The sequence below is a fragment of the Elephantulus edwardii genome, unplaced genomic scaffold (genome assembly GCF_000299155.1).
Source record: "Elephantulus edwardii isolate Elephantulus edwardi_28Jun2011 unplaced genomic scaffold, EleEdw1.0 scaffold00151, whole genome shotgun sequence".
Taxonomy (NCBI): domain Eukaryota; kingdom Metazoa; phylum Chordata; class Mammalia; order Macroscelidea; family Macroscelididae; genus Elephantulus; species Elephantulus edwardii.
The window spans coordinates 2,742,754-2,766,345 of NW_006399901.1; the positions used below are offsets into that span (position 1 = coordinate 2,742,754).

Consider the following 23,592-nt stretch of genomic DNA (forward strand, 5'->3'; position numbering starts at 1 on the left):
CTCCTCCTCCACCACCACATCCTTCTCCTCCATCACGCCTTCCTTCTCCCACCCCTCAGTTTTTTCCCTTCTAATACCCTGGCATCACCCTGGTTCTGGGTACAGCCTGTGTTCCCAGGGACCCATCAGTAGGTCTAGTTCTTGTCCAGATGCCACCAGGAAGGTGACAGCGTAGTCCTTCCAATAGCTGCAATCCTGTGATGACAGAGGGCTGCTGAGCACCCCATCCTTGTCCTCCACTTTAAATGTACCCCAGAATGCTTGCTCTCTTCACGGAGGTCCTACTAAGGAACCCTCTGGCTGGTCTCCTGCAGGCTACGTCCTGACAGTTTTCCGGCGCTGGAGGAGCCGCAGCCAGAGCTCAGCCCAGCAGAGAGTCCAGCTGGAGAGGGCAGCCAAGCACCACACACGCCGGCTTCTGCGTGAGGCCTTGTCGCGGTGGAAGTCCTACCATCGCGGGTGGATCAGGAAGACGGTGAGGCCGGCTCAAGACCCCTCGCATGGCAAGGCGTCCGGCTCTCTGGAGGAGCTTAGAGCACTGCTGGGAGGTTTGGGGTCCTGTGGGGACAGACTGAGCCTTTCTGGGTTTTTATAGGTGGGTAGCATAAAAACAGGTCTCCCCCAAGTGAAATACAGTGACTCAGTGGAGAAGCTCAAGAGCTGGAGCCCCCCAGCTCATCTAGACAACCCCGGCTTCCAGCAGCGTAAGGCCCTGACAACATCAGATGCCTGTGTGGTGCCTCTAACTGCAGTGCCCTGGGGGGTCAGCTCTGATGCCCCGAGTGGCTGAGGGCTGTGGGCTCCCTGATTCCCATTAGAACTTACTGCTCCCATGTCTGCTCTCCCAGCTCCTGCAAAGGCGAGGCGCCCAGCTTCTGGCCCAGCGACTTTGCCGGACCTGCTTCCACCAGTGGAGACGGCAGGTGGGTGACACCCTGTCCCCTTTCCCACCTGCCCCGCTTGCTCGTTAGCGTCCACCCGAGGCTCACTAGGTTGAGCATCAGTGTCTCAGGACCACTGCCCGTGTCCCGCCTCCCCCTGCCTCGGTCAGTTCGCAGCTCCACTGCCATATCACTTTTCCTGCACCAGCAACCTGTCAGTGGTCTGTTTACAGTGTCCAGAGAAAAACACAAGTCGTCTCCAGAAGTTCCCATGAAATGTGTTTTAAGTTGGTCCCGGTGCTGGTCAGAGGCCAGGTGGGCCCGCACCGCTGCACGTAGGTCCAGAGTCATCAGCCTCTCATCTCACCTCACCTGTCAGTCAGTGGTCCTTCCGAGGGCAGGAGAGACACTTGACTAGACAAGATCTGAGCGTGCTGACCCTCAAGGTAACAGACATCACCCTGAGAGGTGACAGGCAAGCAATCTGGTGTTTCTTAGAGGAAGTCACTTGTGGTTCCTGCCGTTAAGCCAGGACGGGTCTGAGTGAGATGCAGACATGGAGGAGGGGCAGAGAGCTGTCTGGTTCTGCCCCTTCACCTTCTATCCACTGTGCTGGCCAAGGCCCAGAAGGCAGGCAGAAGTGAGAAGGGAGAGGCTGGGCTGGTTCCAGGTTCTCCCTGTCCTAGCTGGCTGTCAGGTCAGGGCCCTGCTCTGGCACAGGGCCCAGTGCAGCCTCCTTACCCCGTCTCCTGGCATGTCTCTTGCTCACAGACGTTTCGGTTGCCAGGCATGCTGCCCCATCACCCCACATCTCACAGAAAGTTAACACAGACCCTGGTTCTTGCTTCTCTTCCATCTCCTCTAGCTTTTCTGTCAATCACCTTCCAAACCCAGCAAGTGGTTCTTCAGAGTCAAGCCCCACCCCGCAACCCGAGCCCCATGCTGTGCACGGCTCGGCCATGCCGCCTCCATCTGTCACGTCCCCACTTGTTTCCCAAATGCCGTGGCTGCGCAGTTATCACGGCGACTGTTCCTTGCTGGTCGCTAAGTGGGCTGAGTGGCGGGTGGGTCTTCTGTTGCTTATGGTGCCTGGACGGTCTCAGATGGTCCTGCATGGGGCTGCCAGCCAGGGCCGCGGTGCTCACAGCATGGCGGCTGGGTTCCCCAGGAACCTTCTGGAGGTCGGTCTCTCCAGGTCCGGCCCAGCAATGACTGCATGTCATGTCCTCTGGGTCACAGGGCCAGCCCAGGTCAAAAGGGAGGACAATGGGCCTCCCCTCTGGTCTCCCTGACTCTCCCAGTTGACGCCGAGTTGATTCCAGCTTGTATGTGTGTCGATTAGACTCTATTCTGGGGTGTCTCGCGACTGTTGTGTTTTAGAAGTAGTTGGGCCAAGTCCCTATTCAGATGCTTCTGGGTGGACTAAATCCCAGCAGCCAGGCATTGTAACTGTTTGTACCACAGGGTCTGTCACCTGACAGGTCCTTTCAAAACTTGGCTTAGGATCATGTTCCAGGAAGCGGGCCCCAAGGCCCAGGCAGGGGTGGATGTCCCTGCTCCAAGTGCCTGTCACAGGCCTTCTGTGTCCTGGGCAGAGGGCAGAGGCTGGGCTGAGCTTGGCCTGCACAGGGAACTTGAAGGGTCTGCTAGACAGTGCAGGCCTGAGGGCAGTCTCAACCCCCCAGCCCTGCTGACCTCCCCATCTGCCAGCTCTTCTCCCTGGCTTGGCCCCACCTGCCAGCCCACGGTGCCCTGCCTTTGCCCCTCCGTCCACTGAGGACTCCTCTCTGCCCGCAGCTGGCGGCCCGGAGGGAGGAGCAGCAGGGCACAGCTCGAGCCCTGTGGTTCTGGTCCTTCTCGCTGCAGGCGAAGGTAATGAGTGGAGCGTCTCGAGGACGTGCCTGTGGGGAGGAAGGCGGGGGTGCAGGTGAGGGGCAGGCCTCAGCTCCACTCTCCCTCAGGCCTGGGACGCCTGGCAGGGCTTTGTGCAGGAGAGGAGGAGAAAGAGGGCGCGCCTGGAGCAGGCGATGCAGACCCACCAGCAGCAGCTCCTGCAGAGGGGCGTCACCCACCTTCTGCGCTTCACAGCGGCCACCAAGGCCTCCCGGCAGCAGCTGCTTGTCCAGCAGCAGGCCCAGGTAGGCCATGGTCGTACCTGTGGGGGGGCAGACAGCCAGGGTCTCCCACTCTTGTTTGCGGGGTGGATGCCGGCATCCTCCCAGACTGTGACCCTTCCTGCTTGTGTGGAGCATCCAGCCAGCGTCCCCACTCACAGAGTTCTTCCCCTTGTGGGTGGGTGGACAGCCAGTGTCCTCCTGATTTAGTCTCTCACCCTTGTGTGGGGGTGGATGACCGGGGTCCCCCATGCTTGTGTAGAACAGCCTGCCAGCATCCCTCCTGACCAGAGCCCCCCCCCCGTCTTGGGGGCTTGTTGGCAGATGGCCCACAGCCTCTACCGCATCGTCCACCGCTGCGCCATGCTCTGGAAGCAGAAGGCACTGGGCCCGGCCAGGGAGCCTCAGTCCATCGTGCCTGGCAGGAGAGTGACATTCGAGGTCCCCCTTCTCAGCTGCATCCCTGACAGGGCCGGGGACACCTCCCTGGAGACCAGGACCCAGGGAACGAGACCCAGGCGAGGCCTGGACAGCCTGGCCCTGGCTGCTGGGGACCGCCAGCTCCCGGAGCTGTGAGTAGCACCGCTCACCTGCCTCCACACAGCGCAGAGCCAGGAGCAACACTGGGGTCTCCTCAGAGCTCACCACCCAACCTCTGCCCCCCCCATCCCGCCCTTGGTCTGAGGGAGGTGGAGGACAGACTAGGATTAAAGCCTCCAATTCCTGCCAGTGTGTCCCTTCCTGCCCTGCTCCCCAAAGTGATACCAGAAACCCCACTGCCAAGCCCCTGCCCTCAGAGCAGCTGGTGACTCGAACCACTGATCTTTCAGTGAGCTGTGCAACGTGGTACAAAGTGATAGTTGAGTGAGTGGGGAGCACCTGCCCTTCCTGTCCAGCCCTGCAAGTCTTCCTTCTCCCTGTACAGCTCCCCGTCCCCACAGCAGGACCTGAAATCTGCCCTGTCCACTTCCCTGATGACCTCCCAATTCTATAAACCGCTGCATACACCCTGAGTGGCCAGTGCCGTGGGGAGCGGCGGGGCCTCCTCTCTGCCCTGATTCCCACTGTCCCACAATGTCTCAGCAGCCAACGTAGGGGAGAGGTGGGGTGGCTATGGAATGACATTGTGGCCTAGGTCCCCCAGCCTCCTGTGTGACTGACCTGGCCTTCAGACCCTTGTGAACATAGTAGGGGGGTGGACTAGATGACTGACCCCACAGAGATCTCGGACCCTTCCAGCCTTGACAACCCACCCTGTATCTTCTCAGGGGTGTTGCCCACCCAGAGAGGAAGCAGCCACGGCGCCCTGACTTCCTGCTGGAGTTCAAGCAGAGCCAGAAACCCCTGGAGTGTGGTCCCGTCAGGGGACATGGGTAGGATGGATGGGCTGGGGGCACCTCAGGGCTGCCAGAATCCAGAATGTGCACCTCGGACCTGTGAGGGACACTTCTTATGTGGGAAGGACTCTCAGTTCGAGGTGGGACCATGGCCTGACTAGGCTCCTACCTTCCATCTGCTCAGGCCCAAGGAGCACGGCCTCACCATGGTTCCACCAGCCAACAGGTCCCAGACAGCCCTGGCCCCACAAGGACCCCCATCCAAGCCTGAGGCCCCAGCCAGCAGTTCCTGGACAGCCCTGGCCCCACAAGGACCCCCATCTGAACCTAGGGCCCTGCTGAGACCTCCTGAGCCAAGGCTGCCCCCCACAGAGAGTGCACCCCCAGAACTGGTGCTGCTGCCCCCATCCTCCTTCATGCTGCACGAGGCAGATCAGTCAGCCAGGGTAAGTGACCAGTCACAGGCACACGTCCACTCTGGCCTGCTGGACTCTGTTGTACTCAATGCCATAGGAAAGCCGGGCAGAGTCCCTGGGACTCCTCAGCTTTGAAGACTCAAGAGGGTCATGTAGGTGCTGATGCTGTGCTTCATAGGCCCCGGGTCCTGTGAGGGGCCTGCAGGGTCCTTGTTCCTGGGCAGCTGATATTCTGGATAGGGAACTCTTTCCTGAATAACTAACACAAAGATATACAAGGTGCCAACGGCCATGCAGGGCCTCAGGCCAGGGAGCAGAGAGAGAACTGGAAGGCAGTCTGTAGTGTGCTGTGCTAACCAAAAGGCCACTTATCTTTGGGGGCTCAAAGCCACCAAACAGCTCCAGGAACAGGGTATCTCCAGAGGGTCAGTGCAGTCAGAACCAGCTTGTGTTGTAAGAGCAGCAAGCTCTGGGTCTAGTTTTCACCCTTCAACTTGGCCGTGTGCGTAGCTACATCTGTGAGGTGGACGTGGGGAGAAACAGACAGGTCCTGGGGGAGGACGAGACAGAGGCAAAGGGAGGAAGAAGAAGACCTGTCCTCCCAGCTTCCAGCTCAGTATCTGGGTGAATGGGAGCATTTTCCTCAAGTGGAGGTGGATGTGCAGATGGGTTTTGCAGAGAGTACCTGGGGTCTGTTTTGAGCCTATCAAATCTGAGCAAAAGGAACAAGAGGCTTGCGTGAGTCTGACTGATGGGAAGGGGGGGAATTCTCAGCAGAGGCCAAGTCGCAACCCACAGGCCCAGCATAAGGACAAGGATGAGGGTGGGCGGAAGCCACCAGAGAGGAGTGGGCTCCGGGGGAGGGGACTCAAGCAGGGTGGGGAGGGGGCTTCAACATTGAGTGGACAGGGGACCTGGGAGAGGACAGATCAGGGCACAGCCTGGAATGCAGTATGGAGTTTGCTTCAGTCGCTGGCTGGAGGGGAGAGGAGAGCCCAGCTGACCTGTGACCAGCAGAGTTGTGTGATGTGTGACAAGAGACCAGGTGGGGCAGCTGTTTGGAGCAGTGATAACACAGCCCTCAGGGGAGTCAGGTGGAGGGGAGGGGTCCAGCTAGCTAGTGAGAAGCAGCTTGTTTCCTGCACCCCCATCCTGACAGGGACAATGGCCTGAGCCAGGCTCCTTCATCACTCCCATCCCCCTTCCTTCTGCAGGTGTCAGCAAAGCTGCAGGCGCCCCCAGCCCTGGCCAGTGCCTCCAGCCTCCACTTGCTCCTCCCTGGGGACCTCACAGGTCCTGGGTTTGGGCCCGGGCCCGAGGTGGCAGGTGTGCATCCTGGCGCACTGGGTGAGGGGCGGAGGGGCGGGGGGAAGGTTGAAAGGGGGGCAGTGGAGGAGTGGGGCCCTATTCCTCATCCCTGAAGAAAGGTCAGGCTCACCTCCTCCGGTCCTGCAGGCAGCACTGACCTGGAGCTTGAACTCGAGGGGATCCGCCAACAATTACAGCACTACCAGATCACCAAGCAGAACCTCGGGTGAGACCCAAGGTGCCCTTCCTGCCAGAGTCTGGGGATGGGGGGCCACGGTGTCCAGAAACTCCATCACTCCTGCTCACAGAAGCCATGGCCCTCAAGGGGGAGGCATGTGCCCACCAGATGTGGAGGGGCCTTGAGACCTGGCTGGACCCATCCTGAATCAAGAGATTCAGGTGTGCTCACTGGTCCCCTCACTTCTAGCTGTGCAGAAAGGCAATGAGGCTTTCACACTGGGGAAGGTCAGAGGAGGATGGAGAAGGCTAAGCGATGGCCTCTTAAGCCAGCATTTCTCCCTCTTCTGGACGGGCTCTTGGGGGACTCAAGTGCAGCCTGGGGGTCAACAGGCCTCTCAACCCTCAGGTCTTGTCAGCGGCAGGCACGCAGCCTGCGCAGGTGGCTGGAGCTGAGCCGGGAGGAGCCCGAGCCCGAGGACCGGGAAGCGGAGCAGCAGGTGCAGAGCGAGCTGGAGGAGGTGAGGCCCGGGCCGCCCCAAGCTCAGGAGGGATGAGCTGTGCTCCTGCTCGGCCAGCACCCTCACCCACACCCGCCCCACAGGTGGAGGCCCAGATCCAGCACCTGGCCGCGGAGCTCCGGGCCCAGCGCCAGCCCGTGGGGGCCTGCATCGCCCGGGTACAGGCCCTGTGGCGTGCCCTGTGCTAGTGCCAGTGCACAGGGGCACCTGCCGGAGCAGAACACAAAGCTGTGATGCTGAGGTTTTTCACCTTTTTTATTTCAAAATGTTTGCAATTAAATGAATTACTGTTCAGAAGTCTCCCACTTTTCATACAAAAATACTGTGCTACTGATACAGTTGAAAAAGTTCAATGGCTTCTCCTGCAGGAGAAAATTCACAGCGTCCCCAGGATCAACCTGCGCCCTGGCCCCACCTCAGTGACTCCCCCGACGGTGTACCTGGCGGCTGGGGACAATTTTGTGTTCTAGGCACTGACTCTCCTCCCACAACCGAGGCTCCGGCGCCTCCAACATGAGGTTCCACGCAGGGCTGGGGGTGGATGTGGGCCAAGCTTTCCCCTGATGCGGGAGGGGTCCACCGGGCCTCCTCACCCCGCTCTAAGGCCATCAGGTCCGTGCAGGGCGGGATGGCAGGGTCAGCTCATCTCCAGCAGGCTGCCTACTCGGCCTGCAGGAACCCACAGGAACGTCAACTTTATTCACTTGGACCAGAAAGCTGCACGTGGGGACAGGTGGGTACAGTCAGTGCCAAGGGCACCTCATTCTGTGCAACAGGCAGGTGTGGGGGATGGGCGGGGGCAAAAAGACCAAGTGAACGCTCACCAGGAGAGATTTATAGAAAGATCCAGTGTCCTGTTCACTCCTGCCTGCGCCTGGTTGTTTTTGTGGGAGGAGCCTGTCCCCCTCCATCTCCGGGCAGCGGGAGCAGTGATTCAAGTACTGTCTGATGAGACCACCTGGGCCCCAGGCGGCCCTCACCTGGACGCCTGTAGGGGCTCCGTGGGAAACCCTCTCACACATCTTGCTTTTCGGAAATAGTTCCTCAGCAGTCAGGACGGGTCCCTACAGGGAGCCCAGCGCCTCCCCGAAGCGGATCTTCTGTCCCGCTTTCAGCTGGAATTTGAAGTCCTTGGGCGCCTCGAAGATGAGCACGATGGTGGAGCCCAGGTTGAACTCACCCAGGTGCTCGCCCTTGCGCATGGGGATGCCCTCCTTGTTGGCGCGTGTCACGAAGCTCAGGTCATTGTAGGAGCCCTTGCTGTACTGTGGGCTGTTGGTGTGCAGCTCCTGGAGAGGCGGGGTGGAAGTGGGGCTCAGAGGCTGCGGCCCTCCCTGGGGGACATGGAGCCCAGTCCCTCTCTGCGCTGGTCAGCGGGGCCTTCAGTTCCCACTCCCCAACCGGGCTCAGTAAAAGAGGTGGGGTCACCAAGCCAGTGAGCCTGGGTCTCAGCAGTCACAAAGAGTCCCCAGCTCTGTTCTCCCAGCACCCAGAAAGGACACCAAAAAAGGCAGGGTGGGCACCAGATCCCTGTTCGTCTGGGCAGCTGTGTCTGGCACCAGCCTTCCGTGTCCTGGCCCCACTAGTCACCATGACCTTTCCCACACTCAAGAGCTCTACCTGTCCTCTGCACTCAGCGTGACCCAGATTCTTCGCAGGAGCAGGATGGGGTGGGGGGCACCTCCGTGCACCCTGAGGTGGGCACATGACAGCAAAGGCAAGAGAGACTGTACATCCCAGTGGATCCTGCTGCCCGGCAAGTGTGTCCCACGGGACCGGCCCACAGGCCTCAGTGGGGACTTGGTTCTACTCACCCGGTCAAAGTAGATGCGGATGGAGCCCACGTTGGTGGCACCCACAGCCGTCAGCGAGAAAAAGCCATGCTTCCAGTCCCCAGTCAGCACCACCCGCTCGTTATGGCAGAAGAGCTCCTTGATCCAGCGGGCCATGCCGGGGTTCACCGACATCAGGGAGCCTGCGGGAGGCCTAGTGAGTCCACCTGGCCTGGCCCCAGGCCACCGCCCCACACCCCACACAGCTAAAGCTGCCTGCTTCTAACACCCAGGCCATCTGGTGCCTGAGGAGTGACAAACTCCAGATCTGGAACATGGGTCCCCTCTTTGACACTGCCTCCCATCACCCCACACCTGGAAAGTGGCGCCGATGGGAAACGGTCCAGTCAGTGGGCGAGTGGAAGCAGTGGTAGTCCCCGGGGGCCAGGTAGATGACACAGTGGTACAGCTCGTTCCCCTCCCTGGTGACCAGCCTGCTCCTGAAGGAGGTGGCTACAAGCAGACATGGGTAGGAAGACATCAGAGGGGCACAATCTCATACAGGCCCCATCTGCACACAGGCTCCACGCAGGAGCCCCAGGGCTTCCATGGAACAGTCCCTGACCTGGTTCCAGGCCTCCCCTCCCTCAGCTCCCGCCCCACCCTGGCTCAGCTCCGCCAGAGGACGACCCACCTGGTGGGAAGGGCAGGTCCTCCGCAGAGGTGCGAGGGCCAAGGAAGGACTCCAGGGAGTACGTGACCCCCTTCACCTGCTCCACCTCGCAGTTCTTCACCTGCCCAAAGTTGAGGATCTTCCCATCCGATGGGCTGATCTGGACAGAACAGGACAGGCTGACTGGTACCCCAAGCTCAGCCATCCACTTGCCCTGCAAAGCCTCCCCAGGGAGCTGCCCCCAGCCCCTTAAAGCTTCCCGACACCCCCGCGGAGTTGTCTCCCCTGTTCACAAGGCCTCCCCTAAGGGCGCTGGCCACCAGCCCCTCAAAGCCTCCGAAGAAGCTGCCTGCAAAGGCCTCGGGAGCTGCCCACCAGCCCTCCGCTGGGGGAGCTGCCCGCCCGGCCTCCCCTGGGGGAACTCAAGGCCACCCTGGGAGTTGCCTGCCTGTCCAGCCCTAGGAGCCGCTGAACGCTCACCACGCTGTGCAGGCCGCACACGGGCCGAGCCTGCGGCTTGAGCTTGCGCCGGAAGAACTCGCTGAGGTTGCGGTAGTGGTGCAGGTCCTCCACAGCCGCCTCCTTCATGTTCACCCCGAATGTCCAGATGTACAGGCTGTAGACTGGCCGGCGCAGCCAGTGCGGCAGCTCCACCTGGTTGAGGCGGCCCCACGCCCGCGACAGCAAGCGGGTGGGCACAGACTTGTACAGGGTCACCTGCAGGCCACAGGGCAGGGGAAGGAAGTCAGTGCTGGCCCCCAGGCATGCCCCCAGGTGTGCCACCCCCAAAGGAGAGAGCTTGGCAATCACCAGGCCACAAAGGAGACCCAAGCTGACTTTGTGATGTGGCTGGCTGTCACTGGGAACCAGACTGAGGGTGCTAGGCACATGGGGGTTCGCTGAGACAGTGACGCACTTACACTCAGGGGGGACCTGGTGTTCGCTCAGACAAAGGTCAGATAGCGCCTCCACCCTCCAGGGTGTGAGGCTGAGGAGGTGCAGACAAACCCGGACAGGGCTCCTCGCCCTAGACAGGCCGCAGGCGACCCCACCACCCACATGACCTCACTGGTATCTCTGGCTCTGGTGCAGAGATGGTCTCCTTGGACCCCACAAAGCCCACCTGCACTGCGGGCTCATGCAGGACAGGGGAGATCTGCCTCTGACACCTCGGATGCTCCTGCCACACAGATGCCTCCTGGACCAGCCACTGCTTGTCCGCACACAACCAAGGCTCCAGCTCCTCATTCCAACTTCAGACCCCTCTGTGAACTAGGGGTGGTTCCCAGAGAGCTGCTCCTGTCCCTCAGCTGCCACCCACCCACCTGGCATGGTCACAACTCCCCTGAGGTCCCTCTGGCTAAGTGGGTCTCATCTCTAATGTCCCTTCACACCTGAGCTGTCAGCTATTGTGACATCAAGAGTCCAGGAGCAGGCTTCCTCCTAAGGCCACCAACAGGAGTCACCTCAGAAAGCCCACTCCCCACCTAAGGGAACCCTACCTAGGGGAGTCCCTCCTGAGGAGCCCAGCGGCCCAGCTTCCTGAGCTGTCCAAACTGCTTAGAATCACCTCCTATGACTCCTGCTGGGCACGGGACCTGGGCACAGACCTCGCTGTCCGGGTACCTAGTATGCATGCTTCAGAACCCAGAGTCCCGAAACGGCACAGAGCTGCCCAGAGCCGAGGCAGGGAGGGGCCTGTGAGCACCACAAGGTCAGAGGGAGCAGCCCAGTGGGCCAGGCCCACCAACCACCCAGCCTCCTCTCCAAAGGCTGCTTAGACTTCTGGTGCGCAAGTGGGTTCAGTCCACAGCTGTCCCTCACCTCAGTCTATGGCTGTCCCCCACACCTCCATCCACATTTGTCCCCAACACCTCTGTCCATGGCTGTCCTACACCACTCCATGGTTGGCTGTCCCCTATACCTTTGTCCACAGCTGTCCTCCACCTCTCACTTTGCCTAATCTCATCCTCCTTGGATCCCTCAGACCCCACCTCATGAGCACTTACCCTGCTCACGGGCCTCCATCCCACCCGGCTGAGCGGTCTGAGGGCTCCGAAGGGCAGGAGGTAGTAGAGGACCGTCAGGGGCCAGGAGCGCAGTTTCAGGGCAGGTCTGGACATACAGCTCAACTGTCCCAGCCTCCGCCTCAGGGCCAGCTGGGGGAAATGCAACCTGCGGGACACGCAGGCACAGGCCCGTCAGCGCCACTCCAGGCTGGGAGCCCCGAGGTCCCCGTCCACTCACAGCAAACCCCGCTCTGATGAAGTGGGGGGTCTGGAGGCACTGATGCCCTTGGGTCTCAGCCCCACCTGCGCTTTGGCTGGCCTGTTCCTGCCCAGCAACCCCATAGCCCAGTGTCTCCTGTGATCTGGTGCAGGTAGAACAGCTGGGGTACAGTGTGGGGAGCCCTGATGCACCCCGGCACCAGGGCAGATGGAGGAGCCAGAGCCTGGCCTGAGGAGCGCCGGCCCCAGTGACGTGCAGCTGTTTGCAGGGCCCAGAAGGATGTCTCCTCAGGGCTCCTCATTTCCGCGTCTCTAAACAAGGGACCAGGACAGATGACACGGTCCTGACAGTGGAGCTCCTGTGCCCACCCTGCAACCCCATTAAAGCCGCTGCCCCACGACCACCAGCGCGGCCAGGGTCTTCCGCACACGCTTGGCTCCAAACGCCAAACAATGAGGTCCGACTGCACAATGAGCCGTGAGGCCACTCAGCCACCCACTGTCAGGTGACCCCAGGCTGGGCTTCCTCATCTGCAGAAGGACTGCATGGAGCCAAGGCCAGCCTGTGACGCACTGCTCACTGTGAAGGCAGCCTCCCCTGTGCGACACACCGCAAAACAGTCCCCGAGAAATGGAGGCCTCGGCCGGCGCCGGGTCCACGGACCCCCACCCCCTGCCCTTCCAGCTCATCTCACCCAGCGCCCCCGGGCTCGTCGGGGTGCGGGAGCTGCCGGGCAGGGCCTCGGCCGGGGTGCAGGTACCTGAAGCGGGCTCGTCGGCTCAGCCCCGCCGGGCCGGGCCCCTCGAGACGCGGGGGCTGGTCCCCGGGCGTTGGGCTGGAGCCGCCGCGAGGCCGCCGCACATGCACGCGGACCCTGCGGAGGAGGTGGCGAGCGGCGCGCCTAGGCCGCGGCGGGCAGCATCTCACCATCGCGCCGCGCGCAGCTCAGGTCCTCGCCGAGCCTCTGACTGACACATCGCGGGGCGGCGCCGGCGCCTTTGTCTCTCCTCCTTCCTCCCTGCGCCCGCGCGGGGGCTCCGCCGTCACCTCGCCCAGCGAGCGCGCGCTCGGCTCACCACTGCTGCAGACAGACAGCGGGGGTCACCACCTGCTCGGCCGAGCCCCGCGGAGGCCCCGCGCACGAGCAGCTATCCCGCAGGCAGAGGAACCGGACCCGCTTCTGCTCCCGGCGGCCGCCTGGCTGGCTGGCAGCCGCCCACCCGGGACCTGACCCATTTTCCATTCGGGCTACAAGCCGGTGCCTGAGGATGAGAGGCGCGGGAAGCCGGGCGAGACGAGCTCCCTCTCGGAGTTTCCCACGCCGCCCTACTCCCGCATACCTCCCTCCAAGGGCTGGCCAGGAGAGTCAGAAATGAAGACCCAGCCGGCGCCCCCTCATCGCGGGCTCTGCTTCAGGAAAGCACTTTGGCCCAAAGCCACCCTATCTGCGCCCCGCCCCGCCCTGCTTCTCCGCCGCCCATCCGCACAGATAACCTCGGGCAGAGCAAACATGCCTGGAGTGGCTATCTGCTCTGGCCTCCAATCCCCGCTGCTCTGCTGGGGGCAGCAGCTTGCAGCCCTCCTCAGCACCCAAACCCCGTGTGGAGATCTGCTTGAGGCCTAGTAAAATCCAGCCTTGACCCCAGTCCAAGGCTCCTCTTGGCAAACCCACCTCAGTCACCAGGAGAAACCCCCAGAGCCTGCTCAGAGATGTGCTGGCTCCTTGTGTATGCAGTGGCCCCTGGGTGCCAGGGCACTAAGGCCAATCAAAGTGAGGGTGGGCACCTGGATGTCCCCCTAAATGAGAAAGTGGCCAGTCCAGACTGCTCCAGCTGTGCTCGTCTTCCCATGCAGGGGGACCCTTGATCTGGTGCACTAGTCTCCCCTCACTCAACACCCCTAAACCCCATCACTCAGGAAGGTGCTGGCACCGAGTCAGTAGATACAAGAATGCCATCCCAACTTGAGGGACAGGCCCACGAACGTCTGGCTCCTCCCCAGCCCTACAAGAAGGCCCCTTCTAACCTCGCCACCACAAGCATGTCACCCTCAGCCCACCAGCCATACCCAGAGGGCGTTCATGCTCAGAGAATAGCACCAGGGCCGGCTTGGAGGGCTGAGCACACACTGGCCTTGTGGGCTGGAGATGGGACGGAGCGCTGACACTGCGGCACCCTGTCAGAAAGGCTCACTCAGGAAGCCTCGGATAAACCCAGAATGGTCCCCATCTCGGGTCATCGAAGCAGCTCCCCATGTGAACCTATGTGTTTCAGTCTCACAAAGCGAGCAGTGCCAGTGGTCAGTCCTCCCAGCAAGTGGACATGAACCCTCCAGTTGCTCCCTGAAGGGCCAGGCTGAGGCCACCAGCCCGTGACCTGGCCAGCCCCTGTCTCCATCACTACTCTTTTTTTCCAAAATGAGCCACTGATATCAAAGAGCCAGGGTTCTTTCAGACCATTCTCCTCAGGCCAGGAAAGGTTCCTGGAGAGCAAACAAGACTTGCGCCATCTTACTCAGAGCTAGGGGACAGACATGCAGACAGAAGAGGGCCCCACTGTTTCCACATGCTGTCTTCCAAACCAGAGACACCCACCAGCCCTCCTCACCCAAGCCAGCCCAGCTCTGAGTAGGGCAGGGGACTCGAGCCCCAGATGAAGACACAGATAGAGGTGTCCTGAGTGGGGCAGTGCTAACACCTTCCCTCCCTCCAGGGAGTCAAGCACCCCAGGGTGGTGAGTTTTAGGGTGTGACTAGCAGGACTACAGAGGCAGCCATCTGTTACCCCAGAATGGGTGTGGGGTGAGGAGAGCTCTCACTGTGATCCTGGGGCCTCTGCACCCCTCAGCCCCTCACCCTGACACCTTGCCTCTTTCCAAAAAGGCAAGCCCAGGGAGGAAGGGACAGAACAGAGGGAAGAGGGGGAAGCTCTGTGGGAAGAGTCTAAATTGTGGGGAATGAGCCTAACCTGGAAGGAGGGCGCAAAGCCGGATACGACTACCTGAGGGGTCACCTATTCTGGGGGTTCACACTTCAGTAGTGCTGCAATGTCTCCATTCACCCCAACCCCTTCAGAGTGTGGTCCGAGTCCCAGATCAAGGCGGGGAAGCCCCAGGAGAAGCTGGCCCTGAACTTGATACTCGCATATGCAGCCAGAGACTGGGACTTTTCAGAGCAGAATTGTCTAGGACACCAGGAGAAACCCCAGTGCCCCCTCTGGTCCAAGGCACGCCCCCCCCCGCCCAGCACACACCCCCAGATGTTGGCCCTAGAAACCTCAGCCCGCCCCCCCCCCATCTAGCCCAAGTCCCCTGCCCACAGAAATCCAGAAGCAGCCCCCTAGGCGGGGTGTCCTCAGGCCAGAATCGGACAAACTCTCAAAGCCCTTTTGAAAACAGGGAAATAGAGTCTCCAGGGTGAGACAAGTAAGGCATCTTAGACAAGAGAGGAAGCAAGAAGAGAAGTTCACGGGCGCTGAGGTCCAGGCGGCGGGGGGGGGCGGAGGACAGGAGGCAGGGCTCAGCGTGACGCTGTCCCTCACTCTTTGAAAGGCGCCTCCGACCCCTGGCCAGCCCTCAGGCGGTGACCCGGGAGTCTGAAGCTGCTCAGAGTCCCACTGAGGCAGAGCCCCTTCCCTCTCCTCCTGGTACCCTGTGCCCCGCCCACCCCAAGGTCTCCAATAGGTGCCCCTCTGTCTGGCGGGGGGGGGGGTCCCCACGTCCCCCAGCAGCGCTGCCCAGTGAGTGCGAGGAAGTGAGCTCACCGGCTCTGGGCCTGTGCTGGGCCGGAAAAGTCCAGAAAAGTCCCCAACTTGGTTCCGACTGTCGGGGCGGCTTCCTCCAGCCCAGCCACAGTTCTGGAGAGCAGCCCGCGCCCCCAGGGGCTGAAGTCGGACCTCGGCTGCGGGGGGGACGGGAGGCAGCTCCAGGGAAGCTTCCAAATCACTGGCCGCCGTCTGGCTTCTCTGGGGTCAGCCCTTCGCCTTCCGGCGCCCCACTTCCTCTGATCCCCACGGCACGGGGCGCCGGAGCCTGGGGCCGGGGCGGGGTTGGCCCGAGGCGGCGTCACTCGTCATGGGCTGCGGGCGGGGGCGCGCTCAGTTAGGGACGCGGGGGCGCCCTCCGTTAGGCGTTAGGGACGCGGAGTTCCCCTTTAAGAGGAGGGGCTGGGCTCAGGGAGAGGGCAGGACAGGGCAGCCGGCCAGCAGACAGAGAGGGGCGGGCCTGTCCTCACCAGGCTGAGACCCCCGGGCTCCACCCAGGCCGCCTCCCACCTCTCCTCCCAGCGCACAAACTGGGCCCCAGCCCTGTCGCCACCTTTCAGCTGTAAGAGACAACGGAGGCTGTGATCCATCCTACTCCCGGGGAGCTCCAGCTGGATTTGAACTGCCAGAGCGGTGCCACCTTAGGTTAGCCCTAACAGATGATGCCACAGAACTCCTTAAAAATGAGTCATTGAAAGAAGGGCACAAACTAGTGAAAAAGAAGACACGCTCTGGGCTGAGGTCAGGGTGCCTCCTTCAGTGGCCTCACCTGTACCCACAGCACGGATTAGTGATCGGGAGAAATAAGGTGGCCTTGAACAGGGCACAGTGAGTGCCGACTCAGCTCACACAGGATCCAGCCTAGTGCCATGTGACACTTCCTCGTGGGTGCCATGCTACAAGCCGCTGTACCAGCCAGGAGGAACTGGAAGCCGCCCCACAGTCCTTCTGCCTGTGCCCACAGCAGACATCTCTAATCAATCTCTGAGCTCCAACGAGCTTCACACTACAGAGCTCCAAGGAAATACCATGTGAGATGGGATAAAGAGGAGGGGAAAGAGAGAAGACAGAACAGATAATTACCACCACCAAATTCTGAAACTAGAACTCTCCGGGTAGAGCCTACTGACTTCCCCAAAGCCTGCTGTACTTCTTGACCAGGCACCCAGGCTCCCTGACTGCCTAATAAAATCTAGCCCAAGTCACAAAAGGGCAGGGAGGGGAGGAGTGTGGCCAGGTGATGCTTCTGCTTCCACCTGCTGCCCACCCACAGGAAGCCAGTGTTCTCCCTGGCCGCACATATACAATGCTCCTTTTAAACCACCCTCTAACTGAGTCAGCATTTTTGCAAAACTGATAAACCAGCCCACTTGTCTCTTGAGATTAGTCCTCCCTACCTTCGAAGAGATTTCCACTTGCACAAAAAGAAATCAGTAAATTCATTTCTGGGGAGATGGAGACCCTTTTACCATCTTGAAAATCTCTTCCAGTCATGGAATTTTTCATTCCTCCCACCTTAGGGAGACTCTCCCGGGTGAGTGTGTGAGCCAGTAGCGCTACAGAGCCAGGGGGCTCCTCTCCCCATCTTTGCAGTAAGTACCCTCTTCCTCTGAACTGAGACTTTGTCCTAGGGGTTGAGGGGGAAACTCTGGAGACATTCTCTCCGTGGGCTGGTAGAGGCCCTGCAGGAAAGATAGCTGGTGCCCCACGGTGAGCAGAAGAAGCCACGTTCAGGTCACCACCTTCCCAGCAGTCTGGGCAGGGAGCCGGAATAAGCAGGTACTACCTCAGGTAATTTATTCAGACATCTCCAGTTACCTCTTTTTTGTATCTTGGACTGCTTCCTAGCCGCTAAACCACCCTCAACCTCACAGTCCCACCTACAGATTTCTGATACCCCTGAGGCACTGCCCGGGCCCCAGGGAGGGCTTCCTGCTGCACAGCTGAACACAGACTGTCTCCACTGATGAATCCACTGATGTAGGACATGTAATGATGCGGCCCATAATTTGCTAATGTTATCATCTGTACATGCTTATGTGTAATGTTTCCAACCCCCAGAAGACAAATAAGGATCAGATTTATAAAGATTGTGATAATACAAGGCAATAATGAAAATAGTTTTCTAAAAAAAAAACTTTTTAAAAAAAGTAGCATTCAAGATCAACATATAAAAATCTGTTGGATTTCTCTACAGTAACAAAGAGAATATAGGAATGGAGCAAAGAAAAACAATCCCAATAATAGCTAACAATACCATAATAGCTAACCACAAGATGAAACAGTTGTGAATAAATCTAACTAGAGACATAAAAGACCTATACACAAAAAAGAGATTTGGAGAAATGGAAAAATATACCATGCTCATGGATAGAAAAACTCAATATCACAAAGATGACAATTCTACCAAAGGCAATCTACAAGTTCAATGCAATCCCAATATAGATATTAATTCCATTCTTCAACAAGATGAAAAAGGCAAATGGAAAGAGACCTCAAATAAGTAGAACACTACTGAAAAAGAGAAACAAGGTAGGTGGCACTGCACTGCCTGGTCTCAAATCCTACTGCACAGCTATGGTGGCCAAGAGAGCGAGGTACTGGTACAGCAACAGACAGATCAATGGAATAGAACTGAGAACCATGAAATCAGCTTGCCCACCTATGTAGTTAACTGATCTTTGATGAGGAGATGGAATCAGTTAAGTGGGGAAAGGACAAACAGTGTTGGCATAATTGGAAAACCTTTTGCAGGAAACTTAAGTAAGACCCACACATCACACCTTATACAAAAACCAACTCAAAGTAGATCAGGGATCTAGAAATAAAACCAAAGACTATAAAATTCATAAGAGAAAAGCTAGGAAGAACCCTAATCCACAGCATGAATCTTCTTCTAAGCATAATGAAAAACCTGCAACCAGGAGACAATAAAACAGACAAATGGGATCTTCTAAGAATCAAATCCCTACACACACCAAAAAACTTCAACAAGAGGAAAATCCACAGACAGGGCAAAAATATTTTGCAACAACATATCTATCTGATAGGGGACTTACATCTAAAAGTTATAGAATAGTCCAGAACCTCAAGAAAAATGTAAGCAATCCAATCACAAAATGGGTACAGAATATGAATAGGCACTTCACCGAAGAGGACATTCAGATGGCAAACATGAAGAACTGTTCAAAATTTCTACCTATTAGAAAGATGAAAAGCAAAACAACTACGAGGCATCATCTCTAGCAACAATAGCAAAGTTCAACAGGGCAGCAAACATATGCTGGTGAGGCTATGGAGAGATTGTAAAATGGTATAACTACTTTGAAAAGTGGTCTGGCACTTTCTTAGAAAGTTGGAAACAGAAATACCATTTGACCCAGCAATTCCACTACTAGGAATATACCCTAAAGAAATCAGAGCTGCCACCCAAATAGATACATGCACACCCATATTTATTCCTATGTTATTCACTATAGCAAAGATATGGAAACAACCCAAATGCCCATCAATAAATAAATGGATAGAAAAACGACTGTAAATTCACACAATGGAATACTACGCAGCACTGAAAAACAAGAAATTAATAAAATATTACACAACATGGATGACCCTGGAGGACATTATGCTGAATGAAATAATCTCATTCACAAAAGGACAAATAGTGCATTAACACCACTGTTATAAAACAGGACCAACATGGGGGCTAGGGGAAAACTGAGAAAAGAGGGTATAAATAATGAACACTGCTTTAGACGAGAGGAAGGAAAGAACTGTTTGAAAGGAATATATGATTACGCATTATCTGTATAACAACATCAAGAAGGGCATGGCAGAGTGGACTGGGGGGTAAATTATGCAGCAATGAATGAAATTTTTTTTAAAAGTCAACTGGGGAAGGGTAGGGAGTAGAAAGTGCCACATGAATTAATGAAAATCCAACTTTGAAGTAAATTTTCATTAAAATCACAATTAAAAATAAAGACAATAACATGGCAGCACTGTGAGAATGGACCACGTTCTAGGGCAGGGACAAAGCACTTCTGAACGGAGGTAGCCTAGCAGAAAAAGGTATTTTAGAAGTGCAGACGTTAATTTGCACGTCTCCTCCAGGCACAGCTCTGGCCAAGCAAAGGTAAGAGAGGGCAGCTCCCAGTGAGCTGGGCACCAGGCAGGAGAAGGAACACAAACAGAGGTGACAGTCAGGTTGGCATGTAAGGTCCAGCCCAGTCCCAGCCCTTCCTGCGGGGCATGGCTACACAGCTACAACCTCAGTTCCTCACCCATACAGTGAGGGTGACCCTGAGCCCTCAGAGGTCCCCCACTCTGGAACAAGTCAAGGTTCCTGAGAACAGAGCTGGCCCCTGCTGGTCAGTCAAGGGCACAAGCAAACCATTCCAGGAATGTACACTACACCAGGGCAGCTTCTACTTGTGCCCACCCACCCACCCCCAATAATGCCCTCAACACGTTACCTAAGGGAGGGGCGGTGGGAGAATTCTGCCCTTCCATCCTGAGGGAGTCCCAGTTTGCTTCCTGGCCAACGCACCCACCACATCAGTCAGGAGAAGTCTGTATGTTGCTATGACACTCCAAAACTAAGTCTGAAAACCAGATGAGAGTAACAATGCTACAACATTGACATGAAGTTGAAAATCGCACCCAGAACATCCCATATTATCCACCACTGCACACCGTGTACGCTGTAGGACAGAGAAGCTTTCCAGTAGGAATGAGGAACACAGGATGCTTCCCAGCGCCCTGACCTCTGTAAGTCGGCCTAATTTGCCTTAGTGCCTTTTCATGAACTGGGCTACTGTGCCTTTTTTTTTTCTGTACTTTTTTTTTTTTTAACAGAGAACTTGGATTTCCATTCATTCATATTTTCATGTTGCATATTTTCCTCCCTGCCACCCCCCACCCCCGTTGGCTTTTTTCTTTGGAAAAAAAATTCTTTCCTTGTTATACAGGCTGTCCTCGTGTCTGGACTCTTTTCATGTCAATAATATCTAATCATATATTCCATTTATACAGTTCTCTCCCTTTCTTAAAAGTCACAAACTGAAGCTAGAAATGAGGAAGCCATGATAACACAGGGCAGGGCCTGTTGCTCCCAGCCGCCAGGCCTCCCCTGCACTGTGGTTCCCAGCTCAACCCTTCCCAACAGCCCCTGCGCCAGCAGGGCAACAAAGCTGCATTGTCAAAGCACCACTGTCCCACGGAAGCGCTGACGATTCAGAGGAAACTTACATCATGTTTGCCCAGAACTCCCAAACAGTTCCGAGAAAAAGAAAGTGCACAGACATGTGGATAAAGGAAATACGGTAAAACACTAAACTGTGACATCAATGGGAATGTTCTCTCGACCTCTCTACTGTTAAAAAGTGTTCCTAGTATGCACGATTGTTGTGAACCACAGACAAACCCTCAAAATTTTACTCTTGTTGGGTGCTGCTGATTTCAACTCCTAATGCCCCATATAAGAAGAGACTGAGCTTGTTAACACTTTCTACTTACTCAGTTCCACAATTAACACTCTTGGCACCAGCTGTAAGGAAATCAAAAGACGAACTGCATTAGGAAGATCTGCTGTCAGGGACCTCTTTGGAGTGCTAAGGAGCAAGGATGTCAGTCTAGAGACTAAGGTGCTCCTGACCCAGGCCATATCTTCCCAATTACTTGCTATGCATCAGAGAGCTGGACAATGACCAAGAATGTCAGAAGAAGAATTGATGCTTTTGAGTTGTGGTGCTGGAGAAGAGTATTGAACATACCATGGACTGCCAAGAGAACTAACAGGTCTATCTTGGGCAGGGTGAAACCAAGCTGCTCCTTGGAGGCAAGGATTTTGAGGCTCTATCTCATGTACTTTGGGCTTGTAGCCAGGAGGGACCAGTCTGTGGAGAAGGACATCATACTTGGAAGGGTCGAGGGACAGCACAAGAGAGGAAGACCCTGGATGAAATGGATTGACAAAATAACTGGGGTAATGGGGTAGGTGTGTCAGAGACAGTGAGATTGGCTCAAGACAGTGGAGGCGTCAGAACTATTGTGTGTTGTAGTTGACTCAACAGCACATAACAGTGTCCTGTGTGACAGTGCAGAACTGCTCCTAATACTTTTCTTGGCTGTTGCCGTTATGGAAACAGATCTTTCCTCCGAGGAGCCTGGGTGGGTCTAAACTGCCAACTTTCAATTAGTAGCCAAGTTACTAGGGCTTCTTTGAAATTTCACTAATAGAGACCCATGCCCAAAAGCCCTCCTGTCTGAGAGCAGGTGGCCCAGAGGCCCTTCTGTGGTGCCCCCACATTGCTGGCTGCTGCCATCTCCACACTGGGGGACTCAGAATCAACATGGAACCACTCTTCTCTGTCAACTTACTCCAGGTGTAGTGAGAACCTCCTGTGTGCCTGGCTCTGAATGGAGAGCTGGTGCCTGGGACTCTGTCCTTCTGCCTGGGGCCAGTTACCAACCATGTCCTCATGCCACCAGAGTCCCTTCTCCAGGGAGTCACCTCTGAGGGCCAAGGTTTAGAAGAGGAGGAAGGACCAGGTGGCTGGTGAGCAAGTCACCACTGCCCTTGAACCAGCTCCCACCACGTGCACTTCTGTCCACTGGTGCCCACAGCCAGACTCCTCCCCACTCACACATTACAGACCTCAGGATTCTGTCACCACATTTGAGGCTCTGCTGTTTCATCATCCCACAGAGTTCCTGGTAGCATAAAGGGTTAAGCAATGGGCTGAGAATCAAAGGGCTGGCGGTTCTACCCAGAGACATGTCAGTAGAAAGGCAAGGAGACTTAAAAAAATTTTTTTTAAAAAATCAACCTCTGAAAATCCTAAGGCGTGAAATGCTACACTGACACAAACTTCGCTACACTGACCACAACTACATTTGTTTCAATGTTAACAGGAAGCTCCAGGACTCCCATAGAGGACAGCTGGGCGTGTCCCAACATGTGACGTCTGAAGTCACACAACTACTTTAGGTTTAGAGATGTCATTCCTGTTACTCTAACATGTGACAGGAACTGTGAAGAGAGGGAGAAAGTGAAGCAAGGAGAGAGAAGCACAATGGGCAGATAGGGACCTATCGGCCACGCCTTGCCTCAGAGTGTGCCCTGGTCTGCCCTCAGTCTCTCCCAGAAAAGCCAGTCCAGGTCCCAAGCACCAGAAAGAAAGGGAAAAAACCCAACAACAAAAAACCCCTCAAAGCCCAGATTCTAAGATAAAAAGGAAAAAAGTGCAAACAACAAATGCTGGTGAGGTTGCAGAGAAACTGAAACTTGTTCACTGTTGGTGAGAGTGTAAAATGGTGCAACCACTATGGAAGTCAGTATGGCACTTTCTCAAAAAGTTGGAAACAGAAATACCTTTTGACCCAGCAGTTCCACTACTGGGAATATATCCTAAAGAAACCAGAACTGCCAGCCAAGCAGATATATGCACACTCATGTTTACTGTGTCTTTGTTCACAACAGCAAAGAGTTGTAAAGAACCCAAGTGCCCATCAGCAAACAAATGGATAGAGAAGCTGTGGTATATTCACACAGTGGAATACTATGCAGCACTGAAAAACAAGGAACTCATGAAATGATACAAAATGGGTGACCCTAGAGGACATTATGCTGAGTGAAATATTTCAATCACAGAAGGACAAATACTGAATTATGCCACTGTTATAGAATAAGACTGACATTGGATTTGAGGGAAACTAAGAAAAGGGGATAAATAAAGTACATTGCATTGAAACAGATGAGGGAGAGAACTGTATAAAAGGAATATATGATTAGGTATTATCTGCAAGGCAAGAGTCCAGAATAAAAACTGCATAGTAAAGTGAACTTGGGGTGGTGGTGTATAACCATGAAATAATTTTTTTTTCTTCTCAAAGAGAAAAGAGAATTGGGGCAGGGAGGAGTGGGAAGCGAGGAAAATGCAACAATGAATGAGGGGAAATAAAAGTTCTCTATAATCCTTCATTAGTATCTCAATTTAAAAAAAAAAAGGGGGGGGAAGGAAAATGTATATTTTTAGCAAAATGTTTTTTGTAACCAAATTTTATGGAACTCACAATTTTTTAATTTAGTAATGATTTTTTAATCCAACATATGTATATATAGTTACAGCTTATTCCTTCCATTTAATTTTCCCCCATTCATTCCTTGTTGCACATTTTCCTTCCTGCCCACCCCTCCCGCAGTTTATTTTTCTCTTGGAAAAAAAGGAAATTCTTTCATTGTTATACAATCCCCCCAAGTTCACAGTCCACTTTACTATGCATTTCTTTTTCTGTAATCTTGTCATGAAAATAATATCTAATCCTTTCTTTCTTTTAAACACTTCTCTCCCTCATCTGTGTCAATGCAGTATATGCTATTTATCCTCTCTTTTCTTTTTTT

General features: G+C 55.8%; 2 protein-coding genes across 2 annotated transcripts in view; one reads left to right on the forward strand and one right to left on the reverse strand.

Moving 5' to 3' along the window:
* The window catches only part of SFI1 (Sfi1 homolog, spindle assembly associated (yeast)), a 129,651-nt gene extending 122,709 nt beyond the window's left edge, over positions 1-6,942 (forward strand). Inside the window, exons 23-33 of the mRNA XM_006894888.1 lie at positions 315-475; positions 849-923; positions 2,679-2,753; positions 2,843-3,019; positions 3,320-3,567; positions 4,264-4,344; positions 4,517-4,778; positions 5,963-6,095; positions 6,204-6,282; positions 6,643-6,754; positions 6,838-6,942. Of these exons, the coding sequence (XP_006894950.1) occupies positions 315-475; positions 849-923; positions 2,679-2,753; positions 2,843-3,019; positions 3,320-3,567; positions 4,264-4,344; positions 4,517-4,778; positions 5,963-6,095; positions 6,204-6,282; positions 6,643-6,754; positions 6,838-6,942 (1,508 nt within the window). The remainder of the gene's footprint in view (positions 1-314; positions 476-848; positions 924-2,678; positions 2,754-2,842; positions 3,020-3,319; positions 3,568-4,263; positions 4,345-4,516; positions 4,779-5,962; positions 6,096-6,203; positions 6,283-6,642; positions 6,755-6,837) is intronic.
* An 876-nt stretch (positions 6,943-7,818) lies between these two features.
* PISD (phosphatidylserine decarboxylase) overlaps positions 7,819-23,592 on the reverse strand; it is a 46,871-nt gene continuing 31,097 nt past the window's right edge. The window contains exons 2-7 of the mRNA XM_006894809.1: positions 11,209-11,374; positions 9,680-9,916; positions 9,221-9,359; positions 8,902-9,039; positions 8,569-8,729; positions 7,819-8,043 (exon numbers count right to left, since the gene is read on the reverse strand). Coding sequence (XP_006894871.1) covers positions 7,819-8,043; positions 8,569-8,729; positions 8,902-9,039; positions 9,221-9,359; positions 9,680-9,916; positions 11,209-11,374 — 1,066 coding nt within the window. The remainder of the gene's footprint in view (positions 8,044-8,568; positions 8,730-8,901; positions 9,040-9,220; positions 9,360-9,679; positions 9,917-11,208; positions 11,375-23,592) is intronic.